Source organism: Gobio gobio (genome assembly GCF_949357685.1).
Source record: "Gobio gobio genome assembly, chromosome: 14".
In the NCBI taxonomy this organism is placed as follows: Eukaryota; Metazoa; Chordata; class Actinopteri; order Cypriniformes; family Gobionidae; genus Gobio; species Gobio gobio.
In genome coordinates this window covers 21717007-21744209 of record NC_137107.1, presented here as the reverse complement: position 1 = coordinate 21744209, position 27203 = coordinate 21717007, and the positions used below count along the sequence as shown (strand labels likewise).

At 39.9% G+C, this 27203-nt stretch overlaps 3 protein-coding genes across 4 annotated transcripts in view; 1 reads left to right on the top strand and 2 right to left on the bottom strand.

Annotated features, from left to right (window-relative positions):
* Positions 1 to 473: 473 nt before the first annotated feature.
* Positions 474 to 12856, bottom strand: LOC307137071 (uncharacterized protein; the record flags this gene model as incomplete). Its single annotated transcript, XM_079834551.1, has 10 exons — positions 474 to 638; positions 1345 to 1423; positions 1664 to 1765; positions 2010 to 2117; positions 2347 to 2448; positions 2663 to 2764; positions 2996 to 3097; positions 3311 to 3412; positions 9785 to 9944; positions 12807 to 12856. 10 exons carry the CDS (start codon positions 12854 to 12856, stop codon positions 577 to 579), a joined length of 969 nt encoding a protein of 322 aa, XP_079690677.1. The 3' UTR covers positions 474 to 576.
* A 13-nt stretch (positions 12857 to 12869) lies between these two features.
* Positions 12870 to 24498, top strand: pcyt1bb (phosphate cytidylyltransferase 1B, choline b). Its single transcript, XM_079835579.1, has 8 exons — positions 12870 to 13061; positions 14286 to 14385; positions 14491 to 14607; positions 17261 to 17412; positions 18996 to 19074; positions 19164 to 19306; positions 19552 to 19740; positions 22797 to 24498. The coding sequence occupies exons 1-8, from the start codon at positions 12963 to 12965 to the stop codon at positions 22965 to 22967; spliced, it is 1050 nt and encodes a 349-aa protein (XP_079691705.1). The 5' UTR covers positions 12870 to 12962; the 3' UTR covers positions 22968 to 24498.
* The window catches only part of pdk3b (pyruvate dehydrogenase kinase, isozyme 3b), a 24172-nt gene continuing 20639 nt past the window's right edge, over positions 23671 to 27203 (bottom strand). Inside the window, exons 8-11 of one of the 2 annotated variants that reach the window (XM_079835568.1) lie at positions 26495 to 26596; positions 26139 to 26252; positions 25949 to 26062; positions 23671 to 25845 (exon numbers count right to left, since the gene is read on the bottom strand). In XM_079835568.1, coding sequence (XP_079691694.1) covers positions 25702 to 25845; positions 25949 to 26062; positions 26139 to 26252; positions 26495 to 26596 — 474 coding nt within the window. In that variant the 3' untranslated portion in view covers positions 23671 to 25701. The remainder of the gene's footprint in view (positions 25846 to 25948; positions 26063 to 26138; positions 26253 to 26494; positions 26597 to 27203) is intronic. The other variant, XM_079835569.1, reaches the window with a different exon arrangement.

Genomic DNA, 27203 nt, shown 5'->3' with positions numbered 1-27203 from the left:
TTGCTTCCTGTCTACTTTGCCCTGTTCTATCAAAAAAGCCTTTAAAGAAAGCTCATTTTCCAACTCCCCTAGAGTTAAACACTTGAGTTTTACTGTTTTCGAATCCATTCAGCCGATCTCTGGATCTGGCAGTAGAACCACAGATCATTGAATCTAATTAGACCGCTAGCATCTCGCTCAACAATGACCAAAGACTTTCAATATTTTTCCTATTTAAAACTTGACTCTTCTGCAGTTATTTCGTGTACTAAAACTGCTAAAACCTTTGCTGCCGTACTATGGGTGCTGCAGGCGCAATGATATTACACAGCGCCTGAAAATAGGCTAATTTCTGTCAACATAACCAGCATTACAACCTGCTTACACAGGGAGCGTGCTGGGGACTATTTTCAGGCGCTGCGTAATATCATTGTGACTATAAGTGAACCGTCACTTCACCATTGTGTATCAGACATCAGGTTTAGTTTTTTTTTAATACAATTTTTATTTGCAAAATGTAATTGCTATCCATAATACATTTTTAAATTTTCCATTACATTGAAACATCTTCCATTTGAGAGATGCCATGGAAATGATTCATGGCCAATCGCCATTACTGCATCTTCCTCCTCTGGATTCTCCAGGCATTTGACAGAAACCTGAAACACATTACGATGGTTTTAAATATGTAAAACAACACCTAAGCTGCTCCTAACTATACTAATTTCATTTAAACCCTCAGTTCTGTCAGGACCACTATCGTCAAAGATGATTGACAATTAGCATATAGTTTAGATTGGCGGTACGGTTCTGTTCTGGGCAAGAATTCCCTGTGCATCCATGCAGCCTAGCATGGATAAGAGCAGGGAGAGCAGCAATAACCCCCCTTAGGATAAACAGAACAGAACCAACATAATGTATTGCAGATTATCATAAATGTCAACATAGTTCACAACATAATTCGGGAATTTAGTCTGATTCAAAGGAAATCAGAATGCCAAATCCTGACTTACGAGAGGTGGAGCTGGGGATGGAGGAGGGTAATTAGCTCTGGAGAAACACGATAACTGCTGATAGTTCTGAAGAAGCTTATATATGCATGCTGTGATAGTCATCATATTCCTATAGGTAGCCGTATATCAGCTGACAGTCAGCTGATGCTAGATTGAGTAACGTGACCTGTCAGAACTAACTATGCTTGATTTTTATCCTTGCCAATCACTTTTTCACACTTTTTGTTTACCCTGAGAACAGTAAAATTTCAATTATAAGCTCAGGTCAAGCTTGTAAATCCATCAAATCCCATGAAAGCCTACATTACAAATGAATCAATCATGATATGTTGAGTGAATTATCATGACATACGTTGTATGGTTGAATGATGTGTTGAATGAATGGGAAATGATTCAGAATCAAATGGATTCTCCAAGCATTGAACAGAATTCTGAAACAAATTAAATTGGTATTGATAAGCAACAACAACAAAAAAAAACACTTTTATTTATTTCAAATTTATCTATTGCATTTGAATACCTTATTTTGTTAGTTTTAAAGGCCATACTGTAATATGTGTATCATGCAAAAAAATGTTTTACCCATGACCTTATTCACAATATAGAATGGCCTCTCATACCAGATTGCTTAATTTGAGCAATATCAGGTTGACTGAATTATTATAACCTACATTTGATTGACCGTTGAAATGGAAATGAATGGGAAATGATTCAGAATCAAACACCACTTCTCCATCTTCACCCTCTGGATTCTCCAAGCATTGAACAGGATTCTGAAACAAATTACATTGGTATTGATAAGCAACAAAAAAAACAAACAAAAAAAAAACACTTCAAATTTATTTATTTCATTTGAATACCTTTTTTTGTTAGTTTTAAAGGCCATACTGTAATATGTGTATCATGCAAAAAATGTTTACCCATGACTTTATTCACAATATAGAATGGCCTCTCATACCAGATTGCTTTAATAATACATTTGAGCAATATCAGGTTGAGTGAATTATTATAACCTACATTTGATTGACCGTTGAAATGGAAATGATTGGGAAATGATTCAGAGTCAAACACCACTTCTCCATCTTCACCCTCTGGATTCTCCAAGCATTGAACAGGATTCTGAAACTAATTACATTGGTATTGATAAGCAACAACAACAACAAAAAAACCCCACTTCAAATGTATTTATTTCATTTGAATACCTTTTTTGTTAGTTTTAAAGGCCATACTGTAATATGTGTAGTATCATGCAAAACATTTTTTAACCATGACTTTATTCACAATATAGAATGGCCTCTCATACCAGATTGCTTAATTTGAGCAATATCAGGTTGAGTGAATTATTATAACCTACATTTGATTGACCGTTGAAATGGAAATTAATGGGAAATGATTCAGAATCAAACACCACTTCTCCATCTTCACCCTCTGGATTCTCCAAGCATTGAACAGAATCCTGAAACAAATTACATTGGTATTGATAAGCAAAACAACATTTCAACTTTATTTATTTAGTTAGATTTTTTTTGTTAGTTTTAAAGGCCATACTGTAATATGTGTATCATGCAAAAAAATTTTTACCCATGACCTTATTCACAATATAGAATGGCCTCTCATACCAGATTTCTTCATTTGAACAATATCAGGTTGAGTGAATTATTATAACCTACATTTGATGGACCGTTGAAATGGAAATGATTGGGAAAGGATTCAGAGTCAAACACCACTTCTCCATCTTCACCCTCTGGATTATCCAAGCATTGAACAGAATCCTGAAACAAATTACATTGGTATTGATAAGCAAAACAACACTTCAACTTTATTTATTTAATTAAAATTATTATTATAATTTTTAGTTTTAAAGGCCATACTGTAATATGTGTAGTATCATGCAAAAAAGGTTTACCCATGACTTTATTCACAATATAGAATGGCCTCTCATACCAGATTGCTTTAAAAATACATTTGAGCAAAATCAGGTAGAGTGAATTATTATAACCTACATTTGATTGACCGTTGAAATGGAAATGATTGGAAAATGATTCAGAGTCAAACACCACTTCTCCATCTTCACCCTCTGGATTCTCCAAGCATTGAACATAATTCTGAAACAAATTACATTGGTATTGATAAGCAAAACAACACTTCGACTTTATTTATTTAATTTGATTATTATTTTTTTTAAAGGCCATACTGTAAAATGTGTAGTATGATGCAAAAAAGGTTTACCCATGACTTTATTCACAATATAGAATGGCCTCTCATACCAGATTTCTTCATTTGAGCAATATCAGGTTGAGAGAATTTTTATAACCTACATTTGATTGACCGTTGAAATGGAAATGATTGGGAAAGGATTCAGAGTCAAACACCACTTCTCCATCTTCACCCTCTGGATTCTCCAAGCATTGAAGAGAATCCTGAAACAAATTACATTGGTATTGATTGTTGAGGGTAGATGTGACTGAGGTGTTGTGAGTAGGTGTAAGCACTCAGGAGAAGTTGGATGGTTTTAACAGATGGTATCTTTTTATTTACCCCAATTAAGGCCAAAAAAAGGCAATCAAAATTAAGAAAAAATATATATACAAAAAAAAAAAAATACTATTTAGTAAATAAGATTAATTGACATGAGAGTCCAAAAACAAAACAAAAAATTTTACAGCTGCTTTGAAATTGACCTTTACACAAGTCACTATACTTAGGGCATCAACAGACTTATGTCTTCTCACTTCACCCTCCTTAGAGATTGAAACTACTAGTCTTGTATACACATGAAGGCATTGGAACCCCTGGAATTGGCACATACCAATTCAATAATACAATACAGGGGTGGCTCAGGTAAACAATCCATAAATGCTTAAAAACAGCCGAAATGCTACATCTATAAAATTAGAAAAATACAGAATATCATTTCTATGATTTCAGCTAACATTTGGCAAAGCCACAAGTCATATTAACAGCTAAACAAAAATAACTCAAAACTCCGGGTCACTTCCTATTGACCCGGAAGTCATCGTGTTATTTAAACCCCACCATTGCGGCAAAATTCCTTTACACAAACAAACAGGAGACGCTGGTCAGACGTAAAGATGGTATGTCAAAGCTATGTTCCTTTTAAACTAAATAAACAAATACAAAATTAACAAAAACATGTGTTGCGTAGTTATTGTAACAGATTATGATTGTGAAGTAAATGGCATGGTTTTAAACAGTCAGATATGTATTGAAAGTAATAGCTATAGCCGTAGTATTAGATGTTAAAAGTGTGCACACGAAAGATACGGGATTACCATGGGGTTTTGATGAAAGGCTAGATTAACCGCTGATTTAACACAGTATGAGGATTAACAGAACACATTAACACGCTATACAAACAAATACAAGCAACATTTGCACTCAGTCTTTGTGAACGGGAATAGGTAGCGCATCGCTACCGTGACAGTAGCTATGCGCCCTGTCACATTGATAAGCAAAACAACACTTCAGCTTTATTTATTTAATTTGAATGCCTTTTTTTGTTAGTTTTAAAGGCCATACTGCAATATGTGTGTATCATGCAAAAAAAATTCCCTTTCGTTCAGTCATTACGACGTAACGTTAGTGACTAACGAATGGGGGTTTCGCTTAGAAGCCAATTACCTTCGAGGAGTCTAACAACGCCCAATGGCAGTGCCAATACCATGGGCATGCATAATTTGCATGCCTAACTCCGCCCCACAGCGTGGGTATATAAGGAAGTACGCTGGCAACATTGCATTATGTTTCTGCTTTGGAGCCAAGAACTACTCTTCACTCCTTCAAGCCTGATACTGAGTCTTTGTCAGCCTTCGAGACAAGCAGCTTTCCAGTGGCGTTGGTGTATACGGCGTGTTCCAGCGATCACATACTTCCTGCCTGCTGATCTGCGCAGTGGTCTGCTAGACAGCTGGTGTGTGTTTCCCTGGGCGCTTCGGCGTCACTACGAGGCTTCCTCTCACAAAAAGAGCTTGCACGTGGCACGTCCTTTTCCGGATGTCTCGCCCGTGCACTTCTGGGTGCGGCCGGTCGTTGTCATCTTCTGATGGGCACAATCACTGTCTGGTATGCTTGGGCGTTCAGCATGCCCAGGCAACGTTTGTGGATGCGTCATGTTCCCACTGCGGGAACATGACCATTGCGGTGCTGCGGTCGAGACTCGAGGATTTCGTAAAGAAGTAAGAGTCTCCTCTGCCACACCCCAATCTACCGTCTCCGCGAGAGACGGTTCTTTGGCTGGTGGCCAGGGTGACCTGAGGTTGACGGTGTGGAACAAAGCCCCGACACTCATGCCTCGGGCCACACCCCCCTTTAGCACTGCAACCCGTTAGTGTCCAGGCGGAGATCGCGGGCCCGGCTCCGGCCCCCCCGCGCATCTCGTTTGGCGCTCCAGAGGATGATGCGATGTCGGTCGCCGCATTACAAGGTGGGCTCGAGTCCTCCGAGGATGATGACTCGGCTGTGCTGCCGCCTTCGGGCGCGCCAGCATTGCCCGAGTCGGACCCGGAGCTGACAGCCATGCTGTCTCGGGCAGCCGCGAGCCTCGGGCTAGAGTGGAACCCTCTACCCTGTCCTGAGCGCTCACGGCTGGATGATTGGTTTTTGGGGGCGCCGCGCGCTGACACCCGTCAGTCCCCGCCCCCCAATACCTTTCCTCCCCGAGCTGCATAAGGAGATTGCGCGGTCCTGGAAGTCCCCGTTGTCTTCCCGCGTTGTCTTCAGCTGCTGGCCCACGGGTCAGCAACACCCTTATTTGGTTAAAGAAAGAATTGACATTCCCATCCCTGAGCCCCCAGAGACTGGTGACGGCAGTGTGCGCCGCCCCCGGGCCACACCGCTCTCGTCCCTCTCTGTCGCCAGCCTCCTCTCAGAGCCGACCCCAGTGGAACGTGCATCCTTCCCTGGTCTCCTCTGTCAAACGCAGCCGTTAACCGTGCCCCCACACCGGGACGCTCTGCCTCCCACGTCCGGGCCGCTAACGCTGCCTCGCTGCCCCACCCTGGGTACGCCTGTGGTCCGAATGACCCCCCCGAATGTCAGGCGTGGCTACGCGTTTCAGTTGGCGCAGGCTCCTCCCCGCTTTCGGGGAGTCCGCTGCACTATAGTCGGGTCCAATGCCCCTGTCATGCGTGCGGAGATTGTCACCCCACTGGCGAAGGGTGCAATCGAGCCTGTCCCTCCAGCCGGGATGAAGTCCGGCTTTTACAGCCCCTACTTCATTGTACCCAAGAAAACCGGTGGGTTACGGCCAATCCTGGACCTGCGCGTCCTGAACCGATACCTTCACAGGCTTCCGTTCAGGATGTTGACAGCGAAAAGCCTTTTCGAATGCGTTCATCCAGCTGATTGGTTTGCAGCGATCGACCTGAAGGACACCTACTTCCATGTCTCCATCCATGATATGTGCCCAAGGTTCCCACCACTCTGTTCAGAGACCAGGTGGTGAACCTGCAAGCGCTGCCCTTGGAGGGGGCAGACCCAGCCTTGGCATTGTTCTGTCCAGTACACGCTCTCCGCGCACAGGACGCAGTGTTTCAGGACCTCAGACCAGCTCTTTGTCTGTTATGGTGGAGAGTGGAAGGGAAGAGCTCTCTCAAAGCAAAGGCTGTCTCACTGAATAGTGGACACCATTGTTCTGGCTTACCAGCAGCAGAGTCGACCATGTCCCCTTGGGGTTAGGGCCCACTCCACTCGGAGTGTGGCCTCCTCTTGGGCTCTAGCAAATGGCGCCTCGCTAACAGACATCTGCAGAGCTGCAGGCTGGGCGACACCTAACACATTCGCTAGATTCTACAATCTCTGAGTGGAGCCTGTGTCCGACTATGTACTCGCCTCAACTAGTGGCCGGTAATGGACTAGGCTCAGGTGTCTTCGCTTGCTCGCCATTCCACTCCACGGACTGGATACGTGCAATATTCTCCTCAGGTGAGCTTCACGGAAGCCCTGAGTTCCTCCAGCACTGTTGAAGCAGACACCAGTAAGTCTGCCCTCTCGAGCCCAGACCCTCGTGTCCGGCCAGGTGCCCCTGTGCATGGTTCCCCTCCGGCGACCCCCACACATGTATTTCCACTGTAAGCCTCCTCAGTGAGCAGGTGTCTTCCCTCGGCAAGTCCCTGCCACCCCTGGGGTTAAAAATCCACCCTCCGGCTGGTACCCCAGAGCTCTCCATATGCAGCCCTCAGCGGGTCAAATGTGTATTCTCTAAGTCCTCCCTACGGGTAGGCATTCTGGCATATCTCAACTGGAATATGCTTCCCAGTGTACCTTGGTATTCCTGTGTAGCCTGGATGCCAGCCGAACTTAGCCCCGCCCACAACATTTTTACTCGGGCAGTTCGGTCTGGACTTGCTCTATAGAGAAGTAATTATGCCCGAACAGAAGCTGTTCGGACCAATGAAATTGTCAGGGCGGGCTTTAGACGATGATGGACAGATGAGAAACAGTAACGTAATCATCCACGTCATCAAAGAGCACCATGGTTGAATTTGTTCTAATCCTAAACTGAGAATATATGTATTCACCTTTACTATTTCTCTCAGAAATGATGATCGTGTTGGTAAGTACTCTGTGTCTCCTTAAATTCTTTTTTTACAACACCGGCAAAGTTCGTTTACACTCATCTTTTTCTTCTAACGCTAGGCTACTTATTCCAGCGTGCGTGCAGACAGGGTTGCCAAGTTTTACAACAAAACCCGCCCAATTGCTAACGTTCCTCAAAACTAGCCAAAAACAAGCCCAAAAGCTTTCCAGGGGGGTTCTCCGGGAAAAAAAGGCATTTGGGGGGTAAAATATGTGTTATTTTGGAAGGACTGCCTGCTAAAATTCGCATTCCTGGGTCTGTATATCACATAATTGGGGTCGCTTCAACCCGTGGACTTGGCAACACAGTGCAGTTGAGTTCTGTTGACATTTGACTACTAACGTTATGCGTCGCTCGGTCGCTCCGTTGCTCTGATTGGTTGTAGGTCTATCCAATTGAGGTCTTTCCTGGTTCGGTTGAAACACGCCCCATAATCACAGCCCAACGGAGCAGAATCAGACTCATATTCTGACTAGAATTGAGTATGACGACGTCAGGCTAATTCCTGTGATAAGTGGGAGTCCTTCGTCCGTACTAGTCTTACGACAGGGTACTCACACTTACGCAGGGCACTGGAAGACAGCCCAGTGGCGATATAGTTAACTGACAACTACTTAATATTTCATAACTACCTAAATTAATCATGAATTACAGTATGAATACATGTTAATAAAGCATTTATTAACACACTGAGTAACTATTATTATGTCTAAATAATAAGATTTTTTAGAAGTTTATTAATCCTTTACTTACACTTTCTAAATTATCATATAAACCAATGACAACTCCTAAATAACTAAGATTTGTAAATAATGTGATACTTAATTTAGAAATTATTAATTGATTATTTATAAAGTATGAAAGTACAATTATTAAACACATTATAGATATGCTTATACATCAAGAATAAAGCATATATAGCTGTATTTATAAACTTCTTATTCATGTCTATTAATGCTTTATAAATTATGAATTAACTATTTACTAATGCTTAACTAATGCTTCATAGCGTGTAGTTATTATAAAGTGTTACCGAGATATCTACTTTAAGAGCAATGCAGTCTTTATGACACTTATGTGGCTGTTCTGCAATGCTAGAGTGTTTGCATTCCAAACTAATTAAATGTTTAAATCCATTGTTTAAAGTTACATTTGCAAGTTAAAAAAATATTAATCTGGTTATAAATATTCTTTGACATTTGACAGTATTATATACATTTACATGTTACAGGGTAGAGGAAATGTGACGATCGTGAAACTGCTGCATTACTTGCTAGCATGAAGCACAACTAGCCTTTGAACAACTTTTTTCAGATGTTTGAGACATTTTATATTTAAAACCTAAATCAAATAGTAGATAGTTCATACTGATTGTTCAGATTAACTATTTTCTATTTTGATTATATTTCTGTTCTTGTTGCCACTTGCATGTCTCACCTCCATTTTGTTTCCCTCCGGTCGGACATCTTTGCCAGATCTTTAGCTTGAGATTTAAATTCTTTAAATTGTTTCTTTAAACACCCTTGATAGCCACACATAGTTGCAAACGTACATACCATTGAAATATCTTGTAATGTTGTAGTTCTTGATGTTCCAGATTTTCTCTATGAAATGAAATGATTAGCTAGCTACGTTTTATACGTGATCAACCCTCGATTGTTAGCACGTAGAGATTTGTTACGTAGTGTGAAGCATTCATACCGATTGGTGGAAAAATAACCCATTTACATGAATAAATAATATAAGGTTAAAACCTAATAATAAAATTGATTAATTATATCAACAAACATCATTGCATTATACAGGCCTAATGCTTGAAAGATCAATATAATAAATTCAAATAAAAAAATGTTTTGGAACTTTTGAATGATGTCCATTATTTTAGGACCTGAAACAAATATTTTTTTATGTTTTGTTTTTAAAGTGTTCTTGTGCTATCTTTCTTAACAATAACTTTTATATATTTTAAAATAAAGCAAAAACATTCATACATTTATAATTTAGTATAAAGTGAAAAAGGTAACTATATTTTATAGTTATATTTGATGTCTAGTGTATTACTGTATGTAATGACAGTACGTTTGTTGGACGTTAATGAACGTTATTACAAAAGTTATTCCCAACCAAATCTATAAAGAAGTCACCAATGTACAGCTTTCTAAAAGACATTTATCACAGCAAAAGTTCATATTACCTTTTTGTCCCTGGGCTCAGCATGGTGAAGAAAAGACTTGACATCATAAATTTTCTGGCATCCATCTACTTCACACTGAAGGAAAAATCCAGACAAAAATAAGACCAAATGGTATAGAACATACAGTATACTTCCACAGGTGACTAAAGAAGTCTGAGTCCTGAAAATAATGAGCACACCTTTTTTGACTCCTACTCAAAAATGTAAATACTTTCTAAAAATATTTTCTGTATTAAAATGTCAACAGGATTATCAGGCTTCACAACTAAAGGAATGTGATGCATGATGCAGTATAAAGGAAACTATGATCCAGGCAGAGCCACCAAATGCAAATGAATGGAAAAAGGACGTTTGCAAAGTAGCCTATCTGCATGCAGTATGAAGTAAATCAAAAAGTGGAAGTTTTGCAGTGAATAAAAGATCCTAGGAGGAGGTACATCATATATTTACAATATGTATTTCTTTAAAGAAGATGATTACAAATAATCATTCTGCAGTTTTTGTGTATGTCCTCAAGATAACAAGCATGCTGGGTGATTAATAAGCCCGGACACCAGCCCACAGTGGGTTTGTTACGTTTACACTTAAAACAAACTAGGGTGAAGACTCAAATGCAGGAGGGGATGATTTTATTTACAAATAAACATAATCAAAAACAAAAACCCACAAGAGGGGAAAACATAACAAAACTAGAAACAAGAAAATAACATTTCAAAACAAACAATATACCAAAAACAGGTCAAGGAGAGGGAGCGGAACACTGGGAAGGGAGACGTTAAACAACGTACCGACAAAGACAGTGAACACAAGGGAACTATATAAAGGGGAAGAAATCAGGAGGGAACAGGTGGGAGAAATTAAACACTAATCAGATAACAAGGGGGAGGGATCAGACAGAGACACGAGCACATAGCCCAAAACAACAAAACACCAAGTGCTCCACAAGACAGGACAGGCATGTGACATTACCCCCTCTTTAAGGAGCGGCTACCAGACGCTCCACAAAGGCAGGGCGGGACCGGGAGGACAGACCAGGGCGGGACGGGAGGGACGGACCAGACCGGGGCGGGAGGGACGGACCAGGGCGGGGCGGGAGGGACGGACCAAGGCGGGACGGGAGGGACGGACCAGACCGGGGCGGGAGGGACGGACCAGGGCGGGGCGGGAGGGACGGACCAGGGCGGGGCGGGAGGGACGGACCAGGGCAAAACGAGAGGGACGGACCAGGGCGAAACGAGAGGGACGGACCAGGGCAAAATAGACCCGAGCTGGACTGGAGGGACTGACCAGGGTGGGACAAACCACGGAGGAACGGGGGAAACAGACCAGGGAGGAACGGGGCAAACAGACCAGGGAGGAACGGGGGAAACAGACCAGGGAGGAACGGGGGAAACAGACCAGGGAGGAACGGGGGAAACATAACAAGGGGGAGGGATCAGACAGAGACACGAGCACATAGCCCAAAACAACAAAACACCAAGTGCTCCACAAGACAGGACAGGCATGTGACAGGGTTAGGATTTGCATACATTGACCACAGTGGCGGCGTTTCACAAAAACCTATGGCATAACCCTTCTGGCCATACAACAACGACATTCCCAAATAATAACACTATCTTAACAAAATGTGGACAAAAATCCACCAAAAGAACTTAACAACAGACTTAACAACAATGCAAATACTGAAATATATATAAGCCTTCACTGTGTCCTAACCAAACGCGACATGTGAGAAAAAATATATTTATTTAACTTTTTTACTGTTTATTTCTGCATGAGTGAAACTTTGGACAGGTGGTGGCGCTAGAGGGATTGAGTTAGAGACACCAAAATTGGTGTATTTAATGTTGGGACTGTCCTCTATCAGAATGTCAAATGTCAAAACTTTCCCGCAAATGGTTCTATGGGCTGCCATAGACTTCAATGGCGGAATAATAATAATACGGGAACGGATACAAGTCAACACCTCAAGTCAACACCTCAAACTCGTTGTTGTGCTCCTCAAACCATTCCTGAACCATTTTTGCTTTGTGGCAGGGCGCATTATTCTGCTGAAAGAGGCCATAGCCACCAGAGAATACCATTTCCATGAAAGGGTGTACCATGGTCTGCAGCAGTGCCTTAGAAACCACTTTTGGCAGTGGACAGGGGTCAGCGTGGACGCCCTGACTGGTCTGCGGCTATGCAGCCCCATACGCACAAATTGCGATGCACTGTGTATTCTGACACCTTTCTATCAGAACCAGCATTAACTTCTTGAGCAATTTGAGCTACAGTAACTCATCTGTTTGATTGGACCACACGGGCCAGCCTCCACTCCCAACGTGCATCAATGCGCCTTGGCCGCCTATGACCCTGTCGCTTGTATACACAGCCCTGTTAAAACAGCTGGTTTTTGTAATGTAAAAAAAACTAAACGAAGAAAAATCACATCAGAACTTTTGCACATGTAATATAAAAATTACAACTTATGCAATGCCACTGAAAACTAAAGTGACTAAGAAATAAATAAATTGCTAAAGAAATACAAACAATAACTGCATAAGTGTGCACACCCCTGAACTAATACTTAGTTGAATCTATCAGCTTGGCACATACTGGATTGGATTTAGGTCTGGGCGTTGGCTGGGCCATTCCAAAAAGATGAATCGTTCTTAAGCCATTAATTCGTTGATCAAGATGTGTGTTTTGGATCATTAATTGCTGAAAGGTGAAAGTTCTCTTCATTTTCAGATTTCTAGCAGACAGCAGAAATTTGCTGTAGGCCTGACTATTTTTCGCTTTATCTTCTCGTGAATTATGGACAAAAATCTTACAAAAATAGTTAATGAGAGTTACTTCAGGTGAAGACAGGTGTACAACTTCACATGAGCTGGGTAATTTAATTCTGAACCCAGCTACATACCCAACTATAAAGGGTGTGTACACTTAAGCTAGGAAGAACATAGCACACAATCATTAAAAAAATAATAATAATTATACATTTGAGCCTACAAAGTATTAAAGTCACATGAAAAACAACCTTTGCTCCTTTGCCTCGTCACACTGATGTACTGATAACTGGCCAGTCATACTGACCCTGGCCAGTTATCAGTAGAGGAGTAAAAGCAAAGGCTTGTCACACATCTGGTGAGTTCAATCAGTGCAGCCAAAAGAGGGTAAGCTTAAAATCTGTGCCATGGCGAACAGGAGACGAAATGGATCCCGTGCTAATCGTGCTGGTCGAGGAGGAGTTCAAGGACAGCAACAGCAGCAGCGCAGGCGGCCACCTATTAAGGTGAGTTTGAACAACTAGTAATATTATAATTTCGTAATTTGACTATGAAACATCTGTTTGGCTCGGATTCCAACCAGCTGACAGGTAAACTATGTCAACTTGTAGTACTAACCTGAACCCTAACACCTAACCTACAGTCCACTGACACCCTAATAAGAGTTAGTTGACATGTAGTTGACTTATAGTCTAAAGTGGACCATCGGAATAAAGTGTGACCGATATTCTTAACCATGAAGAAAATAACTTGAAATATGTATTCATAAAATATGTAATTGCATGAATGAATGCTTTAAAATACACTGGTGGAAATTACGTGCAACCAAAAGAACCGCACATGGCTTTCCATCATTGGTATTTCTCTTACATAAGTTTGTTATCTGAGTACATGGTACAGATTCCAAGCCTGACGCCTTTCTACTCCAGTGACGGCAATTATTATTTATTTTATATACTCATAGTTAGTTCATAGCTCATAGTTCATATCCACCATTTAGATCCATCAAGCAGTGGTGTGGTGTGGTGTGATTATAACTATCTATATCTGTCCAACAGTGGCCCTCTGAGGGGTTCCCTCCTAAACAGCTGATGGTTCTAAAGGGCAATTACAACATCATTACTAGGAGTTTGTGCACACACTCATTAATGCACGTTTATCGAGCACCTGCATATTTACAAAACGCTTATGCTCAGCGCCTCTTATCAAACAAGGACAAGATAATTGAGAAAACAGTACATTTAACTTTTCAACTTTGCCCAAGGAGGTACAAAAAACTATTTTCTATGTTTTGCAATCACATTTTTGTATAGTATTTTAGGGTACGTTTACACAACAGCGATTTACAAAAAACAGATGTCAACTCAACATTTTCATTGTCTATTCTGCTGCCAGGCCAGTAGTTGGTGACTTTGTAAAGAAACACTACGCACCTATAGACTGAACATGTAATACGCACGCGCATGATGAAACCGTTTTCACAAAATCACATTTTTGTAGTTTACACAGAGACAATAAAGGTGTTTTGAGGCCCTCAAAACATGAACGGGCAAAATGCAGTTTTCCATTTTTAGTTGAAAACAATGTTGTGTAAGCGGCCCCTTATTAAGGAAATTAAAGTCACTTTTTTACTGTAATTATTGTACATTTAGATACCTTCATGCGCTTTACAGGACCAGATTCCAATATTTTTTTATAATGCTTCATAACAGCCAACATTTCTCTGATAGGCTCTAAGAGAACCAGCCATTTTTGCAAAACAATCAGGCAGTGCCTCGGACACCCCACAAGACAAAGTGACTTTAGCCCAGGCGCGCCGTGGCACTCCAGGTGAGAGAAACAGTCAAGTGTAGCGATAAGGATAAGGGGAAATATTTCCAAACAAATTGGTGAATCCAAATTGTACTCAAAGTATGTTTTTTTTTTTTTGTGCAGCTCATCGGCCAGTGCGAGTATATGCTGACGGAATCTTTGACCTCTTCCATTCGGGTCATGCTCGGGCTTTGATGCAGGCCAAGAATTTGTTCCAAAACACACAACTGATTGTTGGCGGTGAGTCACACTGACTTATGCACAGAATTTTATCCAGTCGACTAAACCTACACATCAGGTTAGACGTTATATTGAATTTAACACAGATGGAAACGAGGCTGTGGAGAATACAGTTTTTGCAATGCCACGCATTGTATAAAGGCCCTTGTGTCACGAACTGCTCTGACATGGATGAGGTTCCAAATGCAGCTTTATTAGCGCAATCCAGAATCATAATCCATAAAACAGGGCATAGGTCAAAACACAGGGCAGATAATCCAAAGAGACAACAGGGCAGAAAAACATAGGCAAACAGGGAAATATGGGAAACCAGGTAAAAAGTCAAACCCAAAACACAGCTACAAGCGCTCAGAAATGCAGTGTGACACCTTTAAGACTTCACAAAGAATGAGTGAAAACACAGGGCTTACGCTTTAACAAGATAATGAGATGCAGGTGGAAGTAACCAAACATAATAAATCCAGTCAATGGGTTATGGGAAATGCAGTTCATAATAGGAAAGCAAAGGAGGCGGGAGGAGAGCGATCATGGGCACTTCAACTTTCAGAACTGTTTTATCGAGTTTTTGTCTACTGAAAGTTTTTTTCGGAAAACTGTTTCATCAGCAGAACAATCAGTATGTTGTTAAACAACAGTACAATCCATTGAACACACTTTATTCTATGTCTCCACCTCCACCTGAAGTTTTGCGAACAGAGACTCGTCTCCATGTTCATGAGTAAAGAGGGACTGAGAAATAATCTAACACTCTCACAGCCTCGTTTTCATTAATGTCAAAAATTAAATATGGCGCTATCCTGACTAAGGTCTATTAGCCTCAATAGTGCCCAAAATGTGGAAAAGCCAAAGGTTTATTTGTGTTAAAGGATTATTTAACTTCAAAATGAAAATGTCCTGATAATCTACTCACCCTCATCTCATCCATGATGTTCATGTCTTTCTTTGCTTCAGTCGAAAATATATATATTTTTTGAAGGAAAACATTCCAGGATTATCTCCATATAATGTGCTTCAATGGCAGCCAACAGGTTGAAAGTTCAAATCAATGCAGTTTCAATGCAGTTTGCTCAATTTCGGTGTTCTGCTTTTGCACAATTTATGACCTCATGACGTCGGAAAGGTCACGTCCGTGGCATAGGTGGAAGTACCGACCCAGTGCCGAAAAACTCGAACTCATGTTCTCCTCCAACTTTAAAATTTTGTCTTTGCACGTTCGTTTTTACACTGGGTCGTACTTCCATGTACGTCCTGTGCGCGACCTTTCGCGATAAAGAAGAACACCGAAGTCGAGCAACTTTTAGTTAAAGTATAAAAAAAATCAGAATCAGAATCAGAAAAAGCTTTATTGCCAAGTGTCCTTGCACACACAAGGAATTTTTCTTGGTGCTGAAGCTTCCAGTGCACATATACAATACAAACACAACAAGAACATAGTAATACAAATTCTAACAATAAAAATATGAAAATAGCATTAAAAAAATATTAGTTCATGGTTACGTTTTGTCAGAATAAACATTTACAGATTATAAATATATTTACAGCATGTGAGTAGTATGAATAAATATAAATATCTCCTGAGTTTAGAAGATATTGCACTAAACAGTGGGAATTTTTGCACTGGTGGGGGGGTGGGGTGTATTTTAACTGTTCAAGAGGGAAATGGCCTGTGGGAAGAAACTGTTCCTGTGCCTAGATGTTCTAGTGGCCAGTGATCGGAGTCACCGTCCTGATGGTAACAGTTCAAACAGGCGGTGTCCAGGGTGAGCGGAGTCTGTGATGATTTTTCCCTGCTCTCTTCCTCACTCTGGAAGAGTACAGGTCCTGGAGGGTTGGCAGGGAGGCACCAATAATCCTTTCTGCAGTCCGGATTGTGCGTTGTAGTCTCAGGATGTCAGATTTAGTAGCTGAACCAAACCAGACAGTGATGGAAGTGCATAAAACAGACTCAATGACAGCCGAGTAGAACTAAATCAGCAGCTCCTGTGGGAGGTTGAACTTCCACAGCTGACGAAGGAAGTACAGTCTCTGCTGGGCCTTTTTCACAATGGAGTCAATGTGATTGTCCCACTTCAGGTCCTGAGAGATGGTAGTGCCCAGGAACCTGAAAGACTACACTTCTTCCACAGTGCTATTCATGATGGTGAGTGGGGGGAGAGCTGGGCTGTTTCTCCTGAAGTCCACTATCATCTCCACAGTTTTGAGCGTGTTGAGCTCAAGGTTGTTATAACTGCACCAGACCTTGAGCTCAACACGCTCAAAACGGTGGAGATGATAGTGGACTTCAGGAGAAACAATAAAATAAAAATAAATGTAATTATTTTTAGAAAATGGCCAATGGTTTCGCTAGATAAGACCCTATTCCTCGTCTGGGATTGTGCGGAGCCTCTGAAGCCCTTTGAAACTGCATTTGTTTGGACCTTCAACCCGTTGGTTGCCATTGAAGTACATTATATGGAGAAAAATCCTGGAATGTTTTCCTCAAAAAACGTAATTTCTTTTCAACTGAAGAAAGAAAGACATGAAGATCTTGGATGAGATGAGCAAGATATCATGAAATTTTCATTTTGAAGTGAACTAATCCTTTAAGTATATTTTTTCATTGTCTTAAACCATGTCTGATGACGGCTCCATACCTTGTGTGTATCTCTGTCAGTATGCAGTGATGCGCTGACGCACAAGTATAAAGGCTACACAGTGATGACGGAGGACGAGCGATATGAAGCGCTTATACACTGTCGTTATGTGGATGAGGTCGTCCGTGATGCTCCCTGGACCCTCACTCCTGAATTCCTTAAAAAACACAGGGTAAATTAATATTCAGATCACAGTAGTAAACATTTTTTTTTTTACAAAAAATTTATTATTTAACCATGACCATTTTGAGTGCAACCCTGTTACCACAAAACTTTTACCCTATTAACATAATTATATATATCCATTCACCAAAAGGATTATTAGGAACACCTGTTCAATTTCTCATTAATGCAATTATCTAATCAACCAATCACATGGCAGTTGCTTCAATGCATTTAGGGGTGTGGTCCTGGTCAAGACAATCTCCTGAACTCCAAATTGAATGTCAGAATGGGAAAGAAAGGTGATTTAAGCAATTTTGAGCGTGGCATGGTTGGTGGTGCCAGACGGGCCGGTCTGAGTATTTCACAATCTGCTCAATTACTGGGATTTTCACACACAACCATTTCTAGGGTTTACAAAGAATGGTGTGAAAAGGGAAAAACATCCAGTATGCGGCAGTTTTTCACATTTTTCCTGTGGGCGAAAATGCCTTGTTGATACTAGAGGTCAGAGGAGAATGAGCCGACTGATTCAAGCTGAAGGAAGAGCAACTTTGACTGAAATAATCACTCGTTACAACCGAGGTATGCAGTAAAGCATTTGTGAAGCCACAACACGCACAACCTTGAGGCGGATGGGCTACAACAGCAGAAGACCCCACCGGGTAACACTCATCTCCACTACAAATAGGAAAAAGAGGCTACAATTTGCACGAGCTCACCAAAATTGGACCGTTGAAGACTGGAAAAATGTTGCCTGGTCTGATGAGTCTCGATTTCTGTTGAGACATTCAGATGGTAGAGTCAGAATTTGGCGTAAACAGAATGAGAACATGGATCCATCATGCCTTGTTACCACTGTGCAGGTTGGTGGTGGTGGTGGTGTAATGGTGGGGGGGATGTTTTCTTGGCACACTTTAGGCCCCTTAGTGCCAATTGGGCATCGTTTAAATGCCATGGCCTACCTGAGCATTGTTTCTAACCATGTCCATCCCTTTATGACCACCATGTACCCATCCTCTGATGGCTACTTCCAGCAGGATAATGCACCATGTCACAAAGCTTGAATCATTTCAAATTGGTTTCTTGAACATGACAATGAGTTCACTGTACTAAAATGGCCCCCACAGTCACCAGATCTCAACCCAATAGAGCATCTTTGGGATGTGGTGGAACGGGAGCTTCGTGCCCTGGATGTGCATCCCACAAATCTCCATCAACTGCAAGATGCTATCCTATCAATATGGGCCAACATTTCTAAAGAATGCTTTCAGCACCTTGTTGAATCAATGCCACATAGAATTAAGGCAGTTCTGAAGGCGAAAGGGGGTCAAACTAAGTATTAGTATGGTGTTCCTAATAATCCTTTAGGTGAGTGTGTATATATATATTTCTGTTAATATCCTTGCCTGTTAAATATCAGTACAGTTTTTTAATATTGCTTTTTTGTTTGTTTGTTTGTTTAATAATAAATGTTTTTGCATTAGCAAAATCAGGGTTTTTATTTAGACAGGACTTCATAGGAATTCATTCCAAGAAGGAAACTTTGTGTCATGGTGTCATACTTATTTATTTTCCTGTTGTCACCCTCAGATTGACTTTGTGGCACATGATGATATCCCATACACCTCTGCTGGATCAGAAGATGTCTATAAACATATCAAAGAAGCAGGTAAAGACTTTAACATCAACCAAACTGCACAATTATAGAACTGAGTCAAAGGACTCCTAAGAATAAACTTCTTCTACGTGGTCTGTAAGGAATGTTTGTGGCTACTCAAAGAACGGAGGGGATCTCTACCTCTGACCTCATCACACGCATTGTTCGAGACTATGACGTCTATGTGAGGCGTAACCTGCAGAGAGGATACACAGCACGGGAACTCAACGTGGGCTTCATCAATGTAAGAAAGAAATTGAATGGCTTCAGAACACTTGGAATATAATGGAAAAGTGGCATAAACTAGTTTTGTGGTACTTTGTATGATCTTTGGAGCACATCTCCAGCTCCCATTTGGTTGTACGGTACAGAAAAGAGTTGGCAGGTCATTCCTGAAGAAATGAAACCATATGGGTTTGGTATGATATGAGGAAGTGAAGACGGGATTTACAAGTTTAGGTGAACTATTCCAACTCTTTTGATTGACAGGAGAAGAAATATCGTCTGCAAGAGCAGGTGGACAGAATGAAGGAGACGGTGAGGACGGTGGAGGAGAAGTCCAAACATTTAGTGCACCGCGTTGAAGAGAAGAGCCACGACCTCATCTACAAATGGGAGGAGAAATCTCGCGAGTTCATCGGAAACTTCCTGGAGCTGTTCGGTCCAGATAAAGCCTGGGTACACTGAAAAAAAATGTGGTGTAGAAAAAAATTAACTCAGAAATTGCTAGTAAATTTCATAAGCGATTACAAAGAAATGGCCAGAAAAAATTCTGTAGTATTTTTGTCTTGTTTTCCAGTACAAATATCTAAATATTCTTAAATCAAGATATATTTACTTGAGAAAGAAAATGACACAAGACATAAAGTCTTGTTTTCTGACAAATACATTTTGATACATTCTTTAGAAAACAAGACTTAAAGGGATAGTTTGCCCAAAAATGAAAATTCATTATTTGAATTAAAAAGTCATTATTTACTCACCTTCGTGTCATTCCAAACCCGTAAGACTTTCGTTCATCTTCAGAACACAAATGAAGATCATTTGATGAAATTTGAGATTTTTACTTCTGTCCCTTCGTTGACAGCTACACAACAGCCATTTTGACACTTCAAAAAGTTCATAAAAAGATTGTAAAACTAATCCATATGAATTGAACAGTTTAGTGATTTTTTTCTGAAGAGAATCAATCACTTCATATGATGAACAGATTGAGTTTAGGCTTTTATTCACATGTAAACATTCATCAACTCACAGTTGTGGTAAAGCTCAAGCATGATCGCTTGATGTGCACGCTTTTGCAAGAACCAATGAGGTTCATTCTTGTGTGTTACGCAGCACATTTGAGCTTCTGCAAGAACCAATGAGGTTCATTCTCATGTTACGCAGCACATTTGAACTTCTGCAAGAACCAATGAGGTTCATTCTTGTGTTACGCAGCACGTTTGAGCTTCCACTAGAACCAATGAGGATCATTCTTGTGTTACGCAGCACGTTTGAGCTTCTGCAAGAACTAATGAGGTTCATTCTCGTGTTAGGGAGCACATTTGAGCTTCTGCAAGAACCAATGAGGTTCATTCTTGTGTTACGCAGCACATTTGAGCTTCTGCAAGAACCAATGAGGTTCATTCTCATGTTACGCAGCACATTTGAGCTTCAGCAAGAACCAATGAGGTTCATTCTCGTGTTGCGCAGCACGTTTGAGCTTCTGCAAGAACCAATGAGGTTCATTCTCATGTTACGCAGCACATTTGAGCTTCTGCAAGAACCAATGAGGTTCATTCTTGTGTTACGCAGCACATTTGAGCTTCTGCAAGAACCAATGAGGTTCATTCTCATGTTACGCAGCACATTTGAGCTTCAGCAAGAACCAATGAGGTTCATTCTCGTGTTGCGCAGCACGTTTGAGCTTCAGCAAGAACCAATGAGGTTCATTCTCGTGTTGCGCAGCACGTTTGAGCTTCTGTAAGAACCAATGAGGTTCATTGTCGTGTTGCGCAGCACGTTTGAGCTTCTGCAAGAACCAATGAGGTTCATTGTCGTGTTGCGCAGCACGTTTGAGCTTCTGCAAGAACCAATGAGGTTCATTCTCATGTTACGCAGCACATTTGAGCTTCAGCAAGAACCAATGAGGTTCATTCTCGTGTTGCGCAGCACGTTTGAGCTTCAGCAAGAACCAATGAGGTTCATTCTCGTGTTGCGCAGCACGTTTGAGCTTCTGTAAGAACCAATGAGGTTCATTGTCGTGTTGCGCAGCACGTTTGAGCTTCAGCAAGAACCAATGAGGTTCATTGTCGTGTTGCGCAGCACGTTTGAGCTTCTGCAAAAACCAATGAGGTTCATTCTCGTGTGTTACGCAGCACGTTTGAGCTTCTGTAAGAACCAGTGAGGCTCATTCTCGTGTTACGCAGCACATTTGAGCTTCTGCAAGAACCAATGAGGTTCATTCTCATGTTACGCAGCACGTTTGAGCTTCTGCAAGAACCAATGAGGTTCATTCTCGTGTTAGGGAGCACGTTTGAGCTTCAGCAAGAACCAATGAGGTTAATTCTCGTGTTGCGCAGCACGTTTGAGCTTCTGTAAGAACCAATGAGGTTCATTGTCGTGTTGCGCAGCACGTTTGAGCTTCTGCAAAAACCAATGAGGTTCATTCTCGTGTGTTACGCAGCACGTTTGAGCTTCTGTAAGAACCAGTGAGGCTCATTCTCGTGTTACGCAGCACATTTGAGCTTCTGCTAGAACCAATGAGGTTCATTCTCATGTTACGCAGTACGTTTGAGCTTCTGCAAGAACCAATGAGGTTCATTCTCGTGTGTTACGCAGCATGTTTGAGCTTCCACAAGAACCAATGAGGATCATTCTTGTGTTACGCAGCACGTTTGAGCTTCTGCAAGAACCAATGAGGTTCATTCTCGTGTGTTACGCAGCACGTTTGAGCTTCCGCAAGAACCAATGAGGTTCATTCTCGTGTGTTACGCAGCACGTTTGAGCTTCCACAAGAACCAATGAGGTTCATTCTCATGTTAGGGAGCACGTTTGAGCTTCTGTAAGAACCAATGAGGTTCATTGTCGTGTTACGCAGCATGTTTGAGCTTCTGTAAGAACCAATGAAGTTCATTCTCATGTGTTACGCAGCATGTTGGAGCTTCGGCAAGAACCAATGAGTAGTTTGTTTTTGCGCGTCAAGCAAAAATGGTTGAGTTTCTGTTAATGTTCGCTGATCAATGTTTATGTAAATAAAAACCTAAATTCAGTCTGTTTATCATATAAAGTGATCATGTCTCTTCAGACAATTTGGACTAAACCGCTCAATTCATATGGATTTGTTTTTACGATCTTTTTTAAGGTGTCAAAGTGTATTTGCATAGCTGTCAATGGAGAGTACAGACAGCTCTCAAATTCACATAAAAAAGATCTCTATTTGTGTTTCAAAGATGAACGAAAGTCCTACTGGGTTGGAACGACACGAGGGCGTAACTAATGACAGAATGTTTTATTTTTGTGTGAACGATCCCTTTTATATCTTCCATCAAATGGCTTCTTTTCATTGAACACCAAGATAAAAATACAGAGTAAGAACATTTTTGCAGTGTATTGGAAAAGTATTTTCTTGTAAAACATATTTGATTAATCTTTATCTTACTACTTTGAAAAATCATGAAGGACATTAATCAGGCATTAAACTTACAGTGTTATTTAGCATTTTTCAAATTGATTTCTTTTGTGCTCTGTAGCACATGATCCAGGAGCGGAGTGGCCGTGTTCTCCAGGCTCTGTCTCCCTATCAGTCTCCAAGTACGTCACCCAGCTCCAGTCCCACCAGAGGACGCTCTACATCGCCCAACACCCACTGGCCCCCGCTTTCGTTCGCCACCACCCAAAGGAGCTTCCGTCAGCAGGAGTGAGGGTGACGAGGGGGAGAAATAGATGGATGCTGGCTCAACCTCCTGCACATCTGAGCAGGCTCCTTCTAATTCTGTTTACTGTATTTTATGCACCAAAATGTTTCATAATTGAGATCTACAATTGCATGCTGCTCAAAGATCCAGACTGACCTCATAATTCTTAGATTTTGTTTTTTATTACCACTTAAACACAGAACTGAGCACTTCATAACTCATCTGTCACATTAGAATAAAGGTAGAAAGGTAGATAGACTTTAAAGTCAGGTAGATTCTGATTGTCTGTCAATGTTTTTAACATTCATCAGCTAAAAAAAAAAGTTCCTCTGTGTCATCATCATTATAACTGTGATGTAGAGTGATAAGTAAAACTTTATGGTTGTATAAAGTTGGTATGAATATATAAAATTATATTTATGAATTATGAATTTTATTAAACACCATACCAACTAACAACATGAACTCGTAAGAACATTTTGCTAATGTTATAAAAATTTTATTTCTGAATGTTCTCTGAATGTGCACAACGTCCAGTTTTTAAAAACATGTTTTTTAAATGTTTTTTTTCTTGGTTATGTGAATGTTAAGGGAAAATTTTGTTTTACAAACTTGGGAATGTTACTTTTGAATGTTCTCTGAACATTCCGAAACAAGTAGTAACAGTTAATAAAAAAAACATCAGGAATTTTTTTTTTTTTTTTTTTTAAGTTTAATAATGTTTTTATGCCAATGTTTTGAGAACATTATTAAAGACCATGGGTCTCATTTATAAAACGTGCATACCCACAGATTTGTCGCTTTGAATACAATATTTGTTTTTCTGGATACATTGAAATGTAAAGTGACAATTTAACAATTTAAAATGTTATCAATTCTCAGAGAAGAGTTATTTAGTGCAGTTTATGGAAGTATAATTAACTGTTTTGAACAATTGTGTATTTTTTTGTAAGTAGTCTACAATTTGTGTAGATTTAAAATAAATTTTGAATTAATGAGATTACATCAAATCAGTCACAAGTGAATTATAAGTAAACATATACAAATAGTTGTGGATTCAAGGCAATGGGTTTCCTCAGTAACTTGAATAACCTGAGTAACTCAGATAAACTTGTTAGCTTTAGGTTAAGTAGATTTACATTTTTAAATAATTGCAATTGAATAAGATTAAAGCTTGGTACATACTCCGCAAGAACAAAGAAATTTGTTCATTTTCTCGAGGTGGCAAGAACAAGAACAAAGTTCGTTCTGGCCAGGACATTCCATGCCGAACATTTCCTTTTTCTCCGTATTAACCCTGCCCACTTTAAGTTTCTGACCAATCATACAATAGTTCTCGGACACCCACAAGAAAAAAGTTCTGCTCAGATGATGTGTCGAGAACAAGCTGCGAGAACTCCCAAACCAGGGCTGCAAAAACAAAATTATGTCATTTTGTTCTTGCAGCCCTGGGAGCGAGAATTTTTTTCTTTGTTCTTGCGGAGTATGTAATGGCCTTAAGTTAGTCCAACATAAAAATAAAAGCTGATTACAACACATTTTCTTATGTTTCAATAACTTTTACTTCTCAGGTTAACTTGGAATTGTCAAGTTCACATAAATGAATCTTTTCAATTATGCATTACTTAATATTTTTTAAGTTAAGTCAACTGGTCACTTTTTACAAGATGAATGAAATGAAGGTGTACCATTTGACCTAATGTATTAGAATGTTTTCATAAACTGATTAGGTTAGATTTAACATGAACTATATGAAGCACATATCAAAATATGGCATGACAAATACATATCAGGAACATAACAAATGTAGTTTTTAAAAAAAAGTCTCTTGTTCACCAAGTCTGCATTTATTTGATAAAATACAGTAAAAACAGTAATATTTTTTAAATGTTATCACAATTAAAAATAACTATTTGTTCTATTTTAATATATTTTGTAATATAATTTATTCCTGTAATGGCAAATCTGAATTTTCAGCATCATTACTCCAGTCTTCAGTGTCACATGATCCTTCAGAAATCATTCTAATATGTTGATTTGCTGCTCAAGAAACATTTCTGATTATTATCAATGTTGAAAACAGTTGTGCTGTGATAAATATAAAGTTTAAAAGCACAGCATTTATTTAAAATAAAAAGATTTGTAGCATTATAAATGTCTCCACTTTTGATCAATTGAATGGGTCTCAGCTGAATAAAATTGATAATTTCTTAAAAAAACCTAACTGACCCTAAACTTCTGAACAGTAGTATATGTATATTAATTAATTTATATAATTTGTAGCATTAAAATAATGTATCATATAAAGAAAATTGCTAGAAAAAGCCACATCATACTAACAAGCTGCTGTATTCTCCACATAACATTCTTCCAACATCCTTCACACCCTCACTAATGTAAAACTATTCACTTGTTCAGACTGACGTCACCGCTTAGTCCGGGATGCCATGAGACTCTACACGGAGACTAGTATACTGTAAGCTTTTAGATGCTTATCTTAAAATGTGTATATAGCACTCATAAATGGCTGTTGAGATAGTATTCTCAAGTAAAATAAGTAGAGAATTGCCCCCGGAAACAGCATTCCTTACGTCACGACTTAACAACGTATTATTTTCAGACAGTTAGAAGTGACAGTGCTAAAAGGCCTAGAATCAAGTTTCCTTATCTGGCAGTGTTCAGTATTAGCTTGGCAGCTGTAAGCAGCTCATCTCTAGTTACTGCAGCAGGTTTAATAAAGTCATCTGTTGGCTTTATATGTGGATGCATCTCGTGGGTCACTGCTCGGGTTACTCCAGTCGTCAGCCTCAGGACCTGTCTGGTAATGTCGCCATGCTGACTTATTGAAGACTGGAAGACGCTCAAAAGATTCACTCGAAAGAGCCTGTGGAGAGTGGAGAGAGGCAATTTCTAGTTTCTGGTCGAAGCTAATATTATTACTCAATGTAATCCAAGCGTCCCACAGATGGAAACGTCAATGCAAATACCTTAAGATGAATTACTGCATCTGTCCCGAGCCCTTCAATCGAGTACAGGTTCAAGTCTCCCTGAAAGTAGCGTGCATAGAGTCTAGAGATTGGCAATCCATAGCCAAAACCAGCCTGCAAAGACAATATAAACTGGTTGTTTGAAACCATGCATACAAACACAGACGTAAGCAGTATGATGGGTATTTACCAGTGGGACAGCAGCTTGAGAGGAGTCCAGACGTGGTGTCGGGGCAGTGGAATACATATAATTGAAGAGACGATCAATCTTTCGTAAAGGGACACCCCCACCTTTATCACTAATCTTAGAAGACAGACAGAGACATATAAACATCAAATGAAAAAAGTGCAAGAGTTATGTGATTTAAGTAAGTCTCCATGAACACCATGTTGAAAAAAAACAAGCATGAAGCATGGCAGCTGGTTTGAGCTGGTTTATGCTGGTCCTAAGAAACTAGCTCCATGATGCCATGTTTCAAAACAAACCAAACCAGCATATGCTGGTTTTTCAACAGGGCATTCGTGAAAAATAGGCATGTGTTGAACCTTTATGGAGAGGTCTTCTTTTCCCAGAGTAACCATTGCTTTCACTGGAGGAAGCCCTTCACTGTTGTTTTCATAGAGCTCCACCGTTGCCCGCATGGAATTCTGCACATACATACATAATATAGTGACTTACCCAAAAGATATATAGTAATTAAAAGGAATAAATGGCTCACAAAAGCCCACCTAAAACGTGATAATTTGAGATACACTTAATTGAATTCCTCTTAAAACGTCACCTAAAAATATAAGAAACTTTTTCGTGACACTTCATTATAAGGTTCATTTTGGTAACATTATTTAATGCATTACATAAAATGAACTATCTATGAAAAATACTTTAACAGCATTTATTAATCTAGGTTAATGTTCATTTCTACATTATCACTGTTAGACTTTGCCGTAATTTTAGTTAGTTACTTACAGCAAAAAAGCCCAGTAAAATACCATTTATATTATTTATGGTTAACTACTGTAATATGCACTGCATTATGGGTGTTTTATGAAATTTACAGTAACTTACTGTACATGGGAATTCGCAGTATTTTACTGTTTACGTAAAAGCAGTAGTGCTACTGTAAATGAAGATATATAGACTATATTTAGTATATATATATATATATATATATATATATATATATATATATATATATATATATATATATATATATATATATATATATATATATATATATATATATATATATATATA

What these genes read in the sequence shown, in the direction of transcription:
- pcyt1bb (XM_079835579.1), top strand. Translation starts at nt 12,963, where the DNA reads ATGGCGAACAGGAGACGAAATGGATCCCGTGCTAATCGTGCTGGTCGA. An exon ending in CACACAACTGATTGTTGGCG is followed by an intron (nt 14,608 to 17,260) that starts GTGAGTCACACT and finishes TATCTCTGTCAG; the next exon opens with TATGCAGTGATGCGCTGACG. An exon ending in AATTCCTTAAAAAACACAGG is followed by an intron (nt 17,413 to 18,995) that starts GTAAATTAATAT and finishes TGTCACCCTCAG; the next exon opens with ATTGACTTTGTGGCACATGA.